Source organism: Bos grunniens, chromosome 5, assembly GCF_055505025.1.
Source record: "Bos grunniens cultivar Pamir isolate PY7600 chromosome 5, Bosgru_T2T1.0, whole genome shotgun sequence".
Classification (NCBI taxonomy): domain Eukaryota; kingdom Metazoa; phylum Chordata; class Mammalia; order Artiodactyla; family Bovidae; genus Bos; species Bos grunniens.
In genome coordinates, this window is record NC_141169.1 from 27,638,135 (window position 1) to 27,652,591 (window position 14,457).

General features: G+C 56.1%; 1 protein-coding gene across 3 annotated transcripts; it reads left to right on the forward strand.

Moving 5' to 3' along the window:
- Positions 1-577: 577 nt before the first annotated feature.
- On the forward strand, positions 578-14,280 carry SPRYD3 (SPRY domain containing 3). Of its 3 annotated transcripts, none has more exons than XM_086399327.1 (11): positions 578-649; positions 2,071-2,217; positions 3,193-3,268; positions 3,725-3,849; positions 4,153-4,288; positions 5,157-5,342; positions 11,085-11,234; positions 11,672-11,729; positions 12,322-12,441; positions 12,536-12,708; positions 12,976-14,280. In XM_086399327.1, the coding sequence occupies exons 1-11, from the start codon at positions 627-629 to the stop codon at positions 13,108-13,110; spliced, it is 1,329 nt and encodes a 442-aa protein (XP_086255453.1). In that variant the 5' UTR covers positions 578-626; the 3' UTR covers positions 13,111-14,280. The 3 variants fall into 3 exon arrangements, with proteins under 3 accessions (XP_086255453.1, XP_086255454.1, XP_086255455.1); XM_086399328.1 differs by having other exon boundaries at positions 12,536-12,702; XM_086399329.1 differs by lacking the exons at positions 578-649; positions 2,071-2,217; positions 3,193-3,268; ... (1 more) ...; positions 4,153-4,288; positions 5,157-5,342 and adding an exon at positions 10,365-10,841.
- The last annotated feature ends 177 nt before the right edge of the window (positions 14,281-14,457 follow it).

Here is a 14,457-nt window from a genome sequence, read left to right on the forward strand (position 1 = left end):
GCCCAGAATGAAGGCAAGGTGACATGAAATGGAGCTCGGGGGAATATAAAGCACACGGTAATGGTATAACTCTGGAGAATACAAAACATATGGTAACAGGTACACGCGTTATGGAGACCAGTCTCAGGCTCTGCACACGCAAACAGGATTTAATAATAAGACTCATTTCATAAGGTTGTTGAGTGGATTAAAAGGACATTCCTACAGAGCTCTTAGCATCACGTCTGACACGGAACTGGCGCTGAGGGAATAGTCACAGTATTTGTGGGTACGCAGCGACCTTACCCGCCCGCCCCACACGGGGCGGGAGCCGCCCCTTGACCGGCCACTCAGCGCCCGGGGCGCCCAGTGCGGCGTCTGGGCCGCCACGTCGCCGCCTACCACCCTCTCGACACCCGGGTTTACCAGCCCCTACCCGGCGCTAGGTACCCGGTTCACCGGGCCGCGCCCGGTCCGGCCTGCGTCCTTCGATTGGCTCCTGAAGGTGCCTGTCGTCCTCGGCCGCTGCAGATTGGCCAGAGTGGGTCCAAAGGGGCGGGTCTCGGGGAGCGTAGGAAGGGCGGGGACCCGGATGTGTGTGGTGGCGGCGGCCGAAGAGCTAGTGTGCGGAGCTGAGAGGCCTATGGATGAGGAGGACGCGGCGGCCCCGGTAGGCGGGGATCGGGGGCGGGGTCCCGGAGGCCTCGGGTCGGTCTCCACCGAGCCTGAGGCGGGAGGCGGGAGGCGGGGGTCCTGGGCGGAGGCTTCGGAGTCAGGGGCGGGGCCTTGCGCTCTGGTCGCTGGGCTTCCTCTCTGGGGACCCTTCTCGGCCCAGAGCACGGCCTGGGGAGTCTGGGCGTAGTCACACTGACGGGCCAGTGCTCCTTTCCCCCGGGTCTCCTCTGAGTGATCCGGGTGGAGGCGGGGCCCGGTGCAGCCTCCTCTCGCTGGTGCCAAGGCTATGGGATTCTAGGCAAGCAGATGCCCCTAGGTCTGGGGCGCCAGCATCAACCTGGGGTCGAGCCCTGGCCGAGTGCCGAGGAGGCCAGTCCTAGGAGGCCAGTCCTAGGGCTACCCCGCAGGTGCCTACCCTTCTGAGCCACGCAGTAGCTTGTAGCTACTGCAGAAGCTTGTAATATGCGCATGGGGAGTGAATTTAGCCTAGCCAGCTTCCTAAGCCCCTACTGTGTGCAGGACACTGTCAGGCCTTGATGGAACCTTTGTCCCAGGGTTTGGGATATGGGAAGAGAAAGTAACCCCTCTTTTTGTCACTTTGGGGAAGATTCATTCATCTATGCGTTAGCACTGTTGGTTTAAATACCTGGGTCATCCTACTCCTCTCCATCTTCTCTACTACCGTCTTTGTGGATGCCATCTCTCATTAGAACAGCAGCTGCAGCCTCTTGATTAATTGTTTGCCACTCTGTTTTGCTCATCTTGTGATGAGTTTAGTCTCCAGCCAACCGCCTGAATGATCTTTACAATCAGATAAGCCTTAGAAACATATCATTTCCGAGCTTAAAACCCTCCAGAGCTTTCCCATCATACTTGGAATAAAATTCAAACTCCTTAACATGGTCTGTAGAGCATTGATCTGGCCCCTACCTTCCTTCCATCCTTTTCTGGTACATTTTTTCTGCCTCACATTCCCTGCACACCAGCCACCTGACCTATTTTCCTATCATGCCAGCTGCCTTGCACCTCAGGACCTGTGTTCTGGCTGTCCCCTCTGCCTGGGAAGCTCTTTCTTGGGCTTGTCACATGCCAATCACCTTTTCATCTCATAGAGTTCAACTTGTTATTCTTTCATCATGTCATTCTGCTTATTCCTGCGCTGTCTAGGTAGAATGGAAGCGCTCTGAGAATAGGCAGCCCATCCTTGTTCACAGCTGTATCCATAGCACCTTGGACAGCAGGAGCACGTATAGGGAGCTCAGTAAATGTTTGAATAAAAGGACGAGGGTGGGGATTGTTAAGGTCAATCTAGGCAACTGGCTTCAAGTCTAGAGTCTTTTCTGCATTCTAGGTAGAACTGGCCAAGGTGCTCAGGGCCCTGCTTCCTCTTCCTCAAGTCCCTTCTCCCCTTGGCAGGTTTGTTCTCATGAACAAGATGGATGACCTCAACCTGCACTACCGGTTTCTGAATTGGCGCCGGCGGATCCGGGAGATTCGAGAGGTCCGGGCTTTCCGATATCAGGAGAGGTTCAAGCATATTCTTGTAGATGGAGACACTTTGAGGTGAGTTTCAGGGAGGGCTTTCACATTTTCCTTTCTATGTCAGATCTCAGAGATGAAAAGGGGCTTTTGCAGAAGCAGAGACCTGTCTATACTGCATGGGGATGCAGTGGACTCTGGAGGCCTTTCTGATGGAGCAGTGTGCTTCTTCACCTTGCACCCCTCTGGGCCTGTGTCTCTGGGTCCCTCTGTCCTGGTCTGCATCGGAAGTAGTCATGTCAGAGATGGAGGCTGCTGGGGTCTCAGGAGTTGCCCAACTGTCTTGTCGAGAGGACTCCAGTGAGTCTGTGCGATGCCTGGGTCTCCTGCCTGCATCTCTTGAGTTGGGTTTGGTGAAAGAATGACCATTTCAAAGGCAGTGGACTTCCTGTTTTGGGAAGAATGGCCCGGTAGTGCATCCTGCTCACTGCCTTCCAACCCTTTGGTTTGTGTGTTTGTTTTCTGTCTCTGGCTTGAAACTCTCCCTTGACTCCGTTGGAACCGAATTCTCTCACAGAATTGTCACTGGAAGAGGGACAGAAGTAGTGCTATCTAGCCTGGAAACAAGAAAGTTGAGGAGTGGGGAGTGAATAACTCTTTCAATCTATGAAAGGCTTTGGTCCAGAGGATAGAGACTAGCCATTCTCAAACTCCACTGAGGACAGAGCCAGAGGAAAAGGGCTGAAGCTGCAGCATGAAGGATTGAGGTTAGACAGGGTGTGAGACCGCCTAATAGGCAACTCTGGGAGGCTCTCCTTCTCTTCCCCACTGGCAGTGCGTAAGCCAGGCGTGCAGTGGTCTGGTATAGGTTGACCCTTGCTGGAGGCAGCGGGTGACCTCAAGTATCTTGTTATGGTGTTTGTGCAGATGACCCCAGTGTGACCAGATGGATTCTCCTCTCAGCTGGCCCTCACAGGGTGGGGGTTGGGGACACTAAGGCACTCCCCCAAACTCCTGGGCTAGGATGCTAATGGACCTCCCTCTTCATTTCTCCTTCAGTTACCATGGAAACTCTGGTGAAGTTGGCTGCTATGTGGCTTCTCGACCCCTGACAAAGGACAGCAATTATTTTGAGGTGATCAAGGCTATGGGTGGGCAGAGCAGGGGGTGAAATGGTTTAGCTCCAGGGAGCTCTTTTACTGGATTCTTGACCTAGTTCTTTAAACTTTCCATCAGGATTATCCTGTTGGCTGGGAAAAGGGCCCAGAATATCACGATGCCTAATCTGAGAGGCACTGTAGAGTCCTGTCACCCTGTCCCTTTGGCTCTCCTGCCCTTCACCTAGGTAGAATTTGACCCATGTCTTTTCTCACACCCTAACCCAAGCCCGGCATCTACTCCGTCTCCTATCTTTTCCCATAGCTTGGAAATTATTTTGTAAGTAATTGTGGTAAAGTGGGCCCTCACTTTCCCCCGTTCTTCCTCTGGGCATCCTTTCTCTTTGATCCCCTGTCTCCTGGCTCTTTGGGCCTCAGCCCCTTTGATGTCTGCTCCCCTCTGTGCTAACTGTGCCCTGCTCTCCTCCCTCCAGGTGTCGATTGTGGACAGTGGGGTCAGGGGCACCATTGCTGTGGGACTGGTCCCTCAGTACTATAGCTTGGATCACCAGCCTGGCTGGTTGCCTGACTCTGTGGCCTACCATGCTGATGATGGCAAGTGAGTTGCCTCTTGTGGCACCCAACCCCTTTTCTGCAGATTTGGGAATCTTAGATACAAGGGACTACCTCAGGGTGGCTTTGGCCATTCCTTCACTGGTCTTGGGGTATTTTCCTAGATTTTTCTGATCAGGTCAGGAAGGTGGCCTGTTGACTCTCCTTGGAGGCTTGCAGACTTAAAGGGGAGGGTGGAGCTCATACGAGGACGCAGGTAGATGGTGTTGCAGAGTGATGGCGAGCAGGAGTACTGGGGAGAAGTTGGGAGGCCAGGCTCAGATAGTGTGTCTTTCCGCCCTCTCTACAGGCTTTACAATGGCCGAGCCAAGGGTCGGCAGTTTGGGTCAAAGTGCAACTCTGGGGACCGGATTGGTTGTGGCATTGAGCCAGTGTCCTTTGATGTGCAGACTGCCCAGATCTTCTTCACTAAAAATGGGAAGCGGGTAAGTGGGACATCCTGAGTGGGATTTCAATGCTTGAAGCTGTCCAGGGACTTGTGTGAGTGCTATGAAAGAGTCTGCTGGCTGGGGCCAGCCCAGGGCCCCCTGGGCTCATTTCCCATCTTCTTCAGTTCAGTCTTAAATTCTCCTGGGCTCTCCTGCATGTAGAAGACCCTCCCCTCACCCAGGGGAAGCTGGGACTGTCCCCAGGTGATAGACACAGAGGGGCAAGTTTATGCAGTGGAGGAGGGGCAGAGTTTGAGGGGGTACAGAATGGGGTGATGTGGAGGAAGGTTTTGAGTAGGAAAAAAGAGGGAGAGTTTATGGCCTGGCTCCGTAAGCTGGAGGTCGTCTTGGGACGTTTGACTTGAATGCTTTTGAGGATATGTCTTTTCTGTGTTTTGTGTTCCTTGTTTCACTTCTCCTTTCCTTCCCTCTTCAAAGGCGAGTGATGGTGGAGGGCTGGGATAAGAACACATAGGAGAGACCCAGGCTGTCTTCCTTCTCCTCCCCAGCCCCACCTCCTGCCCAGGGAAATCGCTTTCTCAGTTCTCTGCTGAGGGGTTTTCCTCCCTTAGCATCTATCCTGAGCTCTCTTCCTGCTGCAGTCCACACTCAACATGTATCAAAAGTATTTGGCACGTCGAGAGACTTGCTGTTTGCCTTCTAGCTCTGTGGATTGCTTGCTCAGCCAGGAGTGCTCAGCAGCTTTTGTCCAAACTTCTCTGTACCTCTGTTTTGTTCTCCTGTCAGTGTGTGTGGTGATGACTGGTTGCATCATTCTCAAAAGTCCGCTTGTGAGAATTAGATGAGCCGTGGGGAAAGTGAGCCAGGCGGCAGCTCCCTCCTTCCTTCTCTCCTGACAACTCAGGTGGGCTCCACCATCATGCCCATGTCCCCGGACGGGCTGTTTCCGGCAGTGGGCATGCATTCGCTGGGGGAGGAGGTACGGCTGCACCTCAACGCCGAGCTGGGCCGCGAGGATGACAGTGTCATGATGGTGGACAGTTACGAGGATGAGTGGGGCCGGCTGCATGACGTCCGAGTCTGTGGAACCGTAAGTAAGGGGCAGTGGGTGGAGGGCGCCGGGCGGAACTCCTGGGGCCCCAGCGGCTCTTAGGATTGCTTGGAATAGGCAGTGAAGACAGTGTCTTCTGTAGGGTTTTGGAAAGTGAGAGTTTGAGCAGCAGTGCCTGGCACCATGACACGGTCCTTGCGTGCAGGTCTGTGTTCCCTTAGCCTTGGTCCTCCTTTCCCACCTTCCCTTTTGTTTGAGAGCTCAGGCTCATCACTCAACCTTGGGGAAAGCAGTAGCTCTCCTTTGCCTCTTTGGTTCCTTCAGTCCCCAGGGTGGCGCACGCTGCTGCCCTGAACGTCTGTCTGCCTTTGAGAGGCGGGGCTGATTTTGGAGAGGCTGGATGCCTGGACCTCCCTTTTGGCTTGAACCCAGCCCAGCTGGCCCAGCTTTTCATTCGCTGCGATGTGGGGTAGGTGTCATCATAAATCCTACTCGTGTTGGGAGAGGTTCTTCGAGATGCTTTTTTGAGTAAGCATCCATGTCAGTCTCTTTGGCCTTCCCACATTTTATAGGATGAGAATAGAGGCGGATGATGATTCAGTGAGAGTCCTTGACCCTCCAAAGCTGGCCTTTTCATACATCTCATCATACCTGCGTTAGTCCCCTGTCTAGATTTTAAACTTGGTTGGAAGTGTATAGACCTCAAGGGAGGGAAATTCTTCATACTTAGCCTCTGTGCCTCATGCTAGCTTGGAAGTGGATGGCTGCTGAGTCAGGGGTCTGGCCCTGACCTCTGGTGGGCTGCTCAGGCCTCCCACGTGGAATTGTCCCTCTGCTGCCCTCCCACTCCCGGCTCAACCTTTTCCTCCACCCTCTGGCCTTCTCACCCCAAGCCAGGCTGTTTTTAACTCAGCCTTTGATAGCAAAACAGAAGCAGTGGGGGGTGGGAGTAGGTTATGAGCAAGGCTCTCCACTTCTGGAGTGCAAGGTGCGTCCAACCCAGGGAAAATGGTAGGAAGCGTGCATTCCTGCAGCTTCTCACACTCTGCACCCCCTTCTGGCACTGGGATCCAGGGACTGCAATGGCCACCAGCCCGGAGACCTCAGATGCCCACTCCCTGATCTTCATCTCTCCTTTCTTTCCCCCTTCCACCATCATTCTGACAACATCTACAGAGTTGAAGTTGGGGCTGAGCCAGGGCGATGTTCCAGCTCTCATCCTTGACCTCTCCTCAAGAGTTCCTGGCACCCTTTCTCTGCCTGGACCTGTCCCCACTCTGCTCCTTGCTCCTCCCAGGCAGTCTTTTCTAATTGATGCAGAATCCTGTAGGTGTTTATAAATAGCCTTCCTTCCTCTCTGCCCTTCCCCCAGTGCCCTCAGGCCACATATTTAAGAATCTTTTTTTCTCTCTTAGATGTAAGCTATTGAGTTTAACTCTTCTCTTAAGCCCCAGCCCCAGCTGGGGACAGCTGGCAGGGTAGGCATGCCGTTCCCTGCGTACTTGGTCCTCTGGGGCTGCCTTGGACATGAGCCTCTTGAGGCACGCCTCTTTTCTAGTCTTGCCAACCACCTCATCTTTCAAGTGAGGGTAACTTACCCAGTTTCTTCCAGCCCTTTGACCCACCATCTCCACTGTTGCCTCCTGGCCTCCTCCTTCGTGTCCCTTCTGACCATCCACTGTATTTCCAATCTGGTGATCTGAGTGGTGTCAGCCTGCAAGAGCCTGGGAGAGGTCACTGGGCTGCGCCTGTGCCTCCTGTTTCTAAAGATGTCTAGTGCAGCTGCTTCTCCCCTCTGCCCTTCCTGTTTTTACGTCCCCCTCTGTACGGAGCCCTTCCCAGGGACCTTGACCTCTGCTGTGGTTGCAGCCTATTTCTCCTGCCCTGATCATGTTCCCAGGAGAGCACCCTGTGGAACCGTAAAAGTCTGGGGCAATCTGGGGCAGGCTTTGATGCCATCCCGCCCAGGTTTCTCAGTGTGGAGACTGTGGGCATCTTAAGTGAGACAGTTTCTTAATGGGCAGGACATTTAGCATCCCTGGCTCCAAGACCCAAGATGCTGGTAGCTCCTCAAACCATGCCCCCCCGCCCCAGCTGTGTGACTGCCCACACATTCCCACGTATCCTCTTGTACTGCTGAGAAAACAGCCCCAGAGAAAATAAAGAGACTTGATCAAATGTCACAGTGAATTAGTAGCAGAACTAAGCCTAGATACTCCTTGTGCCCCCTCCCCCCACCTTTCCCACTGTCTGATACATGCTGCCTTCTACCCAGGCCCACTCTATTGCAGCCAGTCTCTCCTGCCCCGTCGCACAGGATGAGTCCAGAGTTCCTGGGCTTAAGCCCACTTTCCCAGAGATTTTCTTGTCTAGTGTCATTAGCCAGGTGAGTCTTCTTGGCCACCTTGGAAGTCTTTTACTCCTGTTTCTTTCAGTTTTGTAGTGTCAGTTATCTTCTCTTCTCCTTTCTCACTGGTTCTCCCCAGACAGAAGAGAGACTTAAACTCCAGACTTTTTTTTTTAACCCTAACAATTCATTCTGAGAAGTTTCCAACATACAGAAAAGCTGAAAAAGTAGCACAGTAAATGCCCCCTGGGTCTCCACTGCCTAGATTAACAATTGTTAATATTTAGTTGTGTTTGTTTGATCTGAGGATCTATATATGGACAGACCTGGCTCTTTCCAGATGGCAGTCTTTCCCTGCTTCCTGCTGCCTTACTTTCCCCTCCTAGAGAGCGCCCCCTTCGCAGAGCTCTGGGATGCTGAAGAGTTGCTGTTGCAATGTTCGCTCCGAGATGGGGAAGGCTGCCCCTCATCCCCATCCCCGGGCCTTGTGCAGTGTGCTTACGTGACATGCTGAGGGCGAGGGGCAGTAGGTAGGGCTGGGGGGTTAGACTCATTCTTTGTTCCTCATTTCCGTTCATAGCTCCTCTGACAATTTCTTAGTGACAGGGCAACAGCTATCGTACACAAAGTGGGGTGAATGAGGCCCCACCCTCTCAGGGGTCCTCCCCAGACCCAACCCAGGAGGAGACCTTGTTGGGGCCTGAGCTGGCCGGTGGGAAGCACGTTCCTGGTTCGTGTTTCAGCTGCTTCTAGGCCCTCGGGGCACTGAGCCCTCCCTTGCTCCTGTCAAGAGGGATTAGGGTCTCTGCTGGCAAGACGAGGGCGGGTCGCAGCAGGAGAGGAGGCAAAGAGTAGGTGCTGCCGCTATGAGGGAGGGGTGGGGTGCAGGAGGCTCTCTGCACTCTGGTCTGCAGCCTCTGCTCTGTGGGGGTGAACTGTTTGGCCTCTCGAGGCTTCTGTTGTGTGTAGAGGGAGGTGTAGGGGGTCTTGAGAGCCTTAAGGAAAGAGTTCCCCTACCCCCACCAAAGATGTTGATAGCGGCATTGTTTGAGGAGAAAGCCTTGGGAGGGAGGCAGTTGGTCATCTGGGTGGAGTCATCTGGGGAGTATCCTAGGGAAACGGTGATGATCAGCGGCCATTCCGATGTGGGGGAGGGGGGTAAGGGCTGAGATGAAAGATCCTTTCCTTCTTTGTGATTGGCAGTTCCAGTCTGTTGTAGCTTTGGGGCGATTGTTAATGTTTAGGGAGCACTGGAACACTGGGGTATTCTAGTATAACCCCCATTTCCTGAGTTTAGGAAAGGCCGATGTGTGCATTTATCACCTGCCAGGGGTCAGACTAGGCCCTTGGCACTCACTTCACTTTGCCACCGTTTTTGGAGATGCAGGTGGTGGTTCCTCTCCTGACTGTGCAAGGAACCTAGGCTCCTGGGTGGTGAGCCGCTGTGCCTTCTGAGCTGCTCTGCAGGGTGGGGAGTAGGTTTTAGAGCCCGAATAAGTGTGTTGCGTTAGGGTTTTATCCTCCTGGCCTTGTAGCTTAAGGAAGCCTCCCTACCCTATCCATAACAAAAAGGCAGCCTGCCCTCCTCAGGGCCGAGGCAGGGGGAATGGTTGGGCGGGTTTTTCCCAAGGATCAGGATCTGGATCCGCTGTCTTTTGGCTCTGAGAATGGAGAACACTGTGTTTCCTACACTGAGGCCAGTTGGATGCCGTGGGTCAAGGGCAGCTGTGGGATCCCCCACCCAGTTCAGCAATGCAGAGGAGAGGGTGGGCTGGGGGCTGCTCAGACTGGGTGGAGTCCATGCTAGTTAATGTGCATCAGACCCCATAACCCTGCAAGCCCACCCCCAGCCTTGTGGGGAGAGAGACAATGGAGGAATTCAGGCCCAGCCGAGCCCACCCAGAGGACCAGAAGTAGAATTTAGACAGGGTGGGCCTTCACAATACCTGGTAAATCAGAAGACCACCTTCAGGGGGCCTCTTTCTAATAGAAGAATGCAGTGTGAGACAATGGAGACTTGGCCTAGGAGTGTGACATCGCGGAGCCAGGGTGCCGTGAAGTGTGTACAGTCCTGGCTGGAGGAAGGAGGGGAGAAAGATCCAGTGATCTGCCATAAACCTCCAGCTTTTCTCCTGGTGCCCCCGACCCCCGCCTGCCTGCGGTTCTCTGGGGCGGAGGGGAGGATGGACTTGCTGTGCCAGGGTTTCGGGGCTCCAGGGTGAGGGTGGGCCAGTGCCTCCCTGAAGGGGTGGTGAGGATGTGGCCTCTCCCTCTGCTGAAGACACACGGAGGCTCGGGTGCTGGTGCTGGCGAGCGTGATGCCTTTCCTGTTCAGGCAGGAGTTCTTTGTGGGGTGAGAGGCCAGTGTCCCACACAAGGTTTGCCAGGGAGAAGTGGAGGAGGTCCCCAGGGAGTGAGCTTTCTTCAGGGCCAGAGGGTGGGAGGGTAGAAGAAAGTCTTGAGGGGCAGTTTGGCTAATTAAAAAGGGATTAAGGAATCCCAGGTGATGCTGAGGGTGGGGGACAGACGGGACAGGGTTGAGTCACGGCGCCACTATTACCATGACAACTGATAAATAAATCCTCCCAGATTGGGGGTTGCCGCCCCGTCTTGCCCAGGCAGGATCACTGGGGCTGAGGAGCCCCAGGAGCCCATCAGTCAGCTCCCCTCCACACCCCTGCTCCAGCTTAAAAGAGCCGCGAGGGGCTGGGAGCAGGAATGCCTGCCTTTCTAGCCCTGCTCTGCCTGGCCCCCTCCCTCACACTGAATGCGGGAGCAGAGCTGGTCTGTCCCTGGCTCCCCGGCACCTCCCCACAAGGCTACAAACAGCTCTTTTCAGAGCCAAGTACAACAAAGACCTTGAGAAACTGTATCAGTCCCATCCCAGGCAGAAGTGGCTTCTGAGCTGTCTCCCCTCCCTCAGACGTCTGGACTTGGCCCCTAACCTCTGCATTCTCCTTGGCCTCCCGAGGTACCCTGAGAAAGCCGTTAGGCTTCCTCTTAGCCTAGCCTTCGCTTCTCCTCTTCTCTGTGTTCAGGGCCCCTGGGTGGCCCTTTCCAGGCAGGCACGGTGACCGAGGGAGGTGATGGCCGAGAGAGCCCTGTGTGGTCCTGGCGCCCAGCCACTGGGATCTTGGGGCTGCTCTCCTGTCTCCCCACAGCAAGGAGAGAGTCCTTGTCTCAGTAGGCAGGTGGGTGCAGTCTTCAGTAGGGGCTCAGCCTGCATGCTGCTCCTGCCGCCTCCACTCCCCCGCCCCATGCCTGTTCTCCCCTGCCTGCTGGGAGCACCGAGTCCCTCCTTATGCCTCCAGCACCACTTCCCTTTCAGCTGGGCTTTCTGTGAGAGACCAGGAAACTGGTCCCCAGACAGCCTTGGAACCAGGTTTCCAGGGTGGGTGTCAGCCTGGTCCCCACCCCTGGTTCTCTCCCCACAGCTGCTGGAGTACTTGGGCAAGGGCAAGAGCATCGTGGATGTGGGGCTGGCACAGGCCCGGCGCCCACTCAGCACCCGTAGCCACTACTTTGAGGTGGAGATCGTGGACCCTGGAGAGAAATGCTACATCGCCTTGGGGCTGGCCCGGAAGGTGGGCACTAATGCTGGCTTTCTGCCCGGGGGATGCTCAGCTCTGGGGCTTCTGGTCTAGAGCTGGGAGCTCCAAGGGAGGTGAAGGGGCCTGGCTGCAGAGAGGCATCTTAACCTGAGACAGAAAGGTCATGTGTGTCTGCTATGTAAGGGTACAGACCCTTAGTCACCTCGGGGCTGACAAAGGGTTGTGAGCCTACCACACACACACACCAGGGCCTCGATGGGGGGTGAGGGCACCCCACAACTCTGGCACCCCAGCACCTTCTCACTCTGCCCCCACCCCCTGCAACCTCCAGTGCCTGAAGGTGTGAGCCTGCCGGGGTGGGAGCAGCCATCTGGGTTGTAGCTTGTTCCAGAAGGTGAGGGTTCAGATGCCACTCTCCCATCTTCTTTTCTGCGTGGTATCACAGCTTTCCTTTTTTCACATTGGCATAGGATTATCCCAAGAACAGGCACCCTGGCTGGAGCAGAGGGTCTGTGGCTTATCATGCAGGTGCGTGAGGGGCTGCCCTGGGGGAGCAGGGGCTGTGGGGGTGGGGGGTGCAGGGACACCCATTTTCCTGACCCCGCACCAGGGGCCTCTCCTCTAGCGTCTGACCTGAGAGACTCTCCCCTGCTGCCCCCTGCTGTCCCCTTCCCAAGCTGCTAGCTTTCTCCTGTTTTCCCTCCCAGCCCGACAAGCCAGGGGAGCAGAACAGGGGCGGGGAAGCTGGGCCCAAACTGGACATTCCAGGCCTCTTAGTTGGCTCCCTCTGCTCCCTTCCTGCAGATTCTGCATTTTCTTCCTTTGACTGGTTCGATTTCCTTGCGGGCTTTCTTTAGAAAGGACAAGCCTTGAGTTCTTGGTCCCACCTCTCCCTCCCCCCAGGCCCTTCTCCGCTCTCTGATCAGCTCCTGAGGGAGCTCCCCCTCAGCCCTTTGAGGGGACAGACGTGTCTCTCTTCTGGTGCCCTCATTTTCTCTCCTCCCTTCCTTGGGGCCAGAGAGGGAAGGAGGGGCACTTGGGCTTCTAGCGGGGCGGGCTCTGGGGGTGTAGGGTATCAGCCCCTCCTGCAGGTGCGTGTAGTCTCCCCTCCTCCCAACAGATGACGGGAAGATCTTTCATGGCAGTGGCGTGGGGGACCCTTTCGGGCCACGCTGTTACAAAGGGGACATAATGGGCTGTGGAATCATGTTCCCCCGGGACTACATTCTGGACAGTGAGGGTGAGTGGGGGTGTCCGTGGCCAACCTGTCTGGCCGGGCAGAGGGTGGGTTCTGCGGGCAGAACCGCAGGAGCTCAGGTGTCCTGGCCTCTTAGGTGACAGCGACGACAGCTGTGACACAGTGATCCTGTCCCCGACTGCCCGAGCTGTGCGGAATGTCCGGAATGTCATGTATCTGCACCAGGAAGGGGAGGAAGAAGAGGAAGAGGAGGAAGAGGAAGATGACGGGGAGGAGATAGAGCAAGAGCACGAGGGCAAGAAGGTGGTGGTGAGCGCGGGGGTCCGGGGCTGGGCCAGGCTGGCGCCCCTGTGGAGGAGAGGGCGGAGCCTGGGGAGGGGCGCGGGCTTGCCGAGTGGGGAGACTGGTTGACAGGCTGGTTTCCGGCCTCTGGACGCCCTCTCGTGGTCACCTCCTGCATCGCCGTCCATCTCTCTCCTGCGGTGGCGGGAGTTGGGAAGGATGGGTTTCAGGCCTGTGTAGCCCCAGCATCAGGCAGAGCCTGCTGCCCATCCTGCTCTCCTCCTCCACCCCTAGGTTTTCTTCACTCGGAATGGCAAGATCATTGGCAAGAAGGATGCTGTTGTACCTTCTGGAGGCTTCTTCCCCACCATTGGGATGCTGAGCTGTGGGGAAAAAGTCAAAGTGGATCTGCACCCCCTGAGTGGCTAGGCCTTCTCCCCGGACCTGCCCCTCCCCTTTGTCCCCTCCCTTTGCAGAACCAGGTACGGAGTTCCTGACTCCCTGAGGATCTGCCTACCCAGCAGGCCCCAGGGGGCGTGTTGGCACTCTGCCCCTACCAGATCAGGCCCCTGCCAAGCTCCTCCATGCCCACGTTTCTGCCCCAGGGCTGCCCCAGTCATCAGTCCCTGGGCGAGAGACCCTGGTTGGACAGAAACAGGCCTGAAGGGTGGTGCTCTATGGCCAGGTCCCCTTGGTTTGGGGCATGGGCGTGCCCCCTTCCGCACTGGCGCGTGTGAGGGGAAAGGAGTGAGTGCTTCTGTCTCAGCTGCTGCTGGGCCTGAGACTTGAGAGAGTGGAGCGGGACAGCCCTCCCTGTTGACCGGTGTTCCAGGGCAGCTGTCTTCTGTTCCCTGTCCTCGTCATTGTGTGAACCAGTTGCTGCTGTCACCCCCCTGGCTGGGCTGGGGGGCTCTCTAGGGCCCTCACTCTCCTTCACTGAATGCTGTCCCTAGAAGACTACTCGAGGGCCTCTCTTCTCTCCCCCCAGAGCCAGCTTCCTCCCTCACGACCTGCTGGGGCACCATGGTCCCCCGAGAACCCCGTCTGGCTCCCCCAGCTGTACACACGTAGATGGTGCCCGTGACATGTAGAGAGAGGGGCTGAAGGTCCCGGGATGGAGCCTTTGCTGCTGTCTCCCTCTGGGCCTCCTCAGCTCACCTGTGGCACCTTTGTCTCTAGTTCTGAGGATGCAGGTTGAGACCACAGAGCCTCTCTCTCCCACACGGTGAGGGCAGGGCCCCAGAGCCCAGTGAGAGCCCGTGCTCCCCTGCCCCACCCGCACCCTGCTTGTTGCCTGCGCCATTGCCTGTTTTGCTTCAGTGTTTGATCTAGCACTTACACATGTCCTCCCCCACCAAGCCCTCCTGTCTCCTAGCCTCTTGACCCCGACCCCTCCCTACACAGTAGCTTCCAGGAGGGAGAGGGAGCAGGAGTTTGGGGAGAGTGGGCAGGGCTTTAGGGCAAGCAGTGAGCTGTTGTACTGTGGGGGCCTCCACTTTGGCCCTCCCTTCAGGCCCTGCACTATGATGTATGAAATGTATGTACAGACCAGAGATGTTTATACAGCCAATAAAGATGGAGTTTCCATATTTATCAGTACAGCTGGGACAGGGGAATCCTTTCCAGTACACGGGGCTGGGGACAGGGCTGGAGGAGGGAGTGGCGAAGGACACTTGCTCACGAGGCATGTGTGGACTGCTGTGGGGCCAGGGAGAGGGATTGTGTGTGTCCCACAGACATGGCTTGGGCCTGGGATGCCCCAAGAAACACAGGTGT

Excerpts from the sequence above, each read along its gene's own strand:
- SPRYD3 (XM_086399327.1), top strand. The coding sequence starts at position 627 with ATGAGGAGGACGCGGCGGCCCCG. Across the intron at positions 2,218-3,192 it reads GTAGATGGAGACACTTTGAG|TTACCATGGAAACTCTGGTG; the intron begins GTGAGTTTCAGG and ends TTTCTCCTTCAG. Across the intron at positions 11,730-12,321 it reads GTCTGTGGCTTATCATGCAG|ATGACGGGAAGATCTTTCAT; the intron begins GTGCGTGAGGGG and ends TCCTCCCAACAG.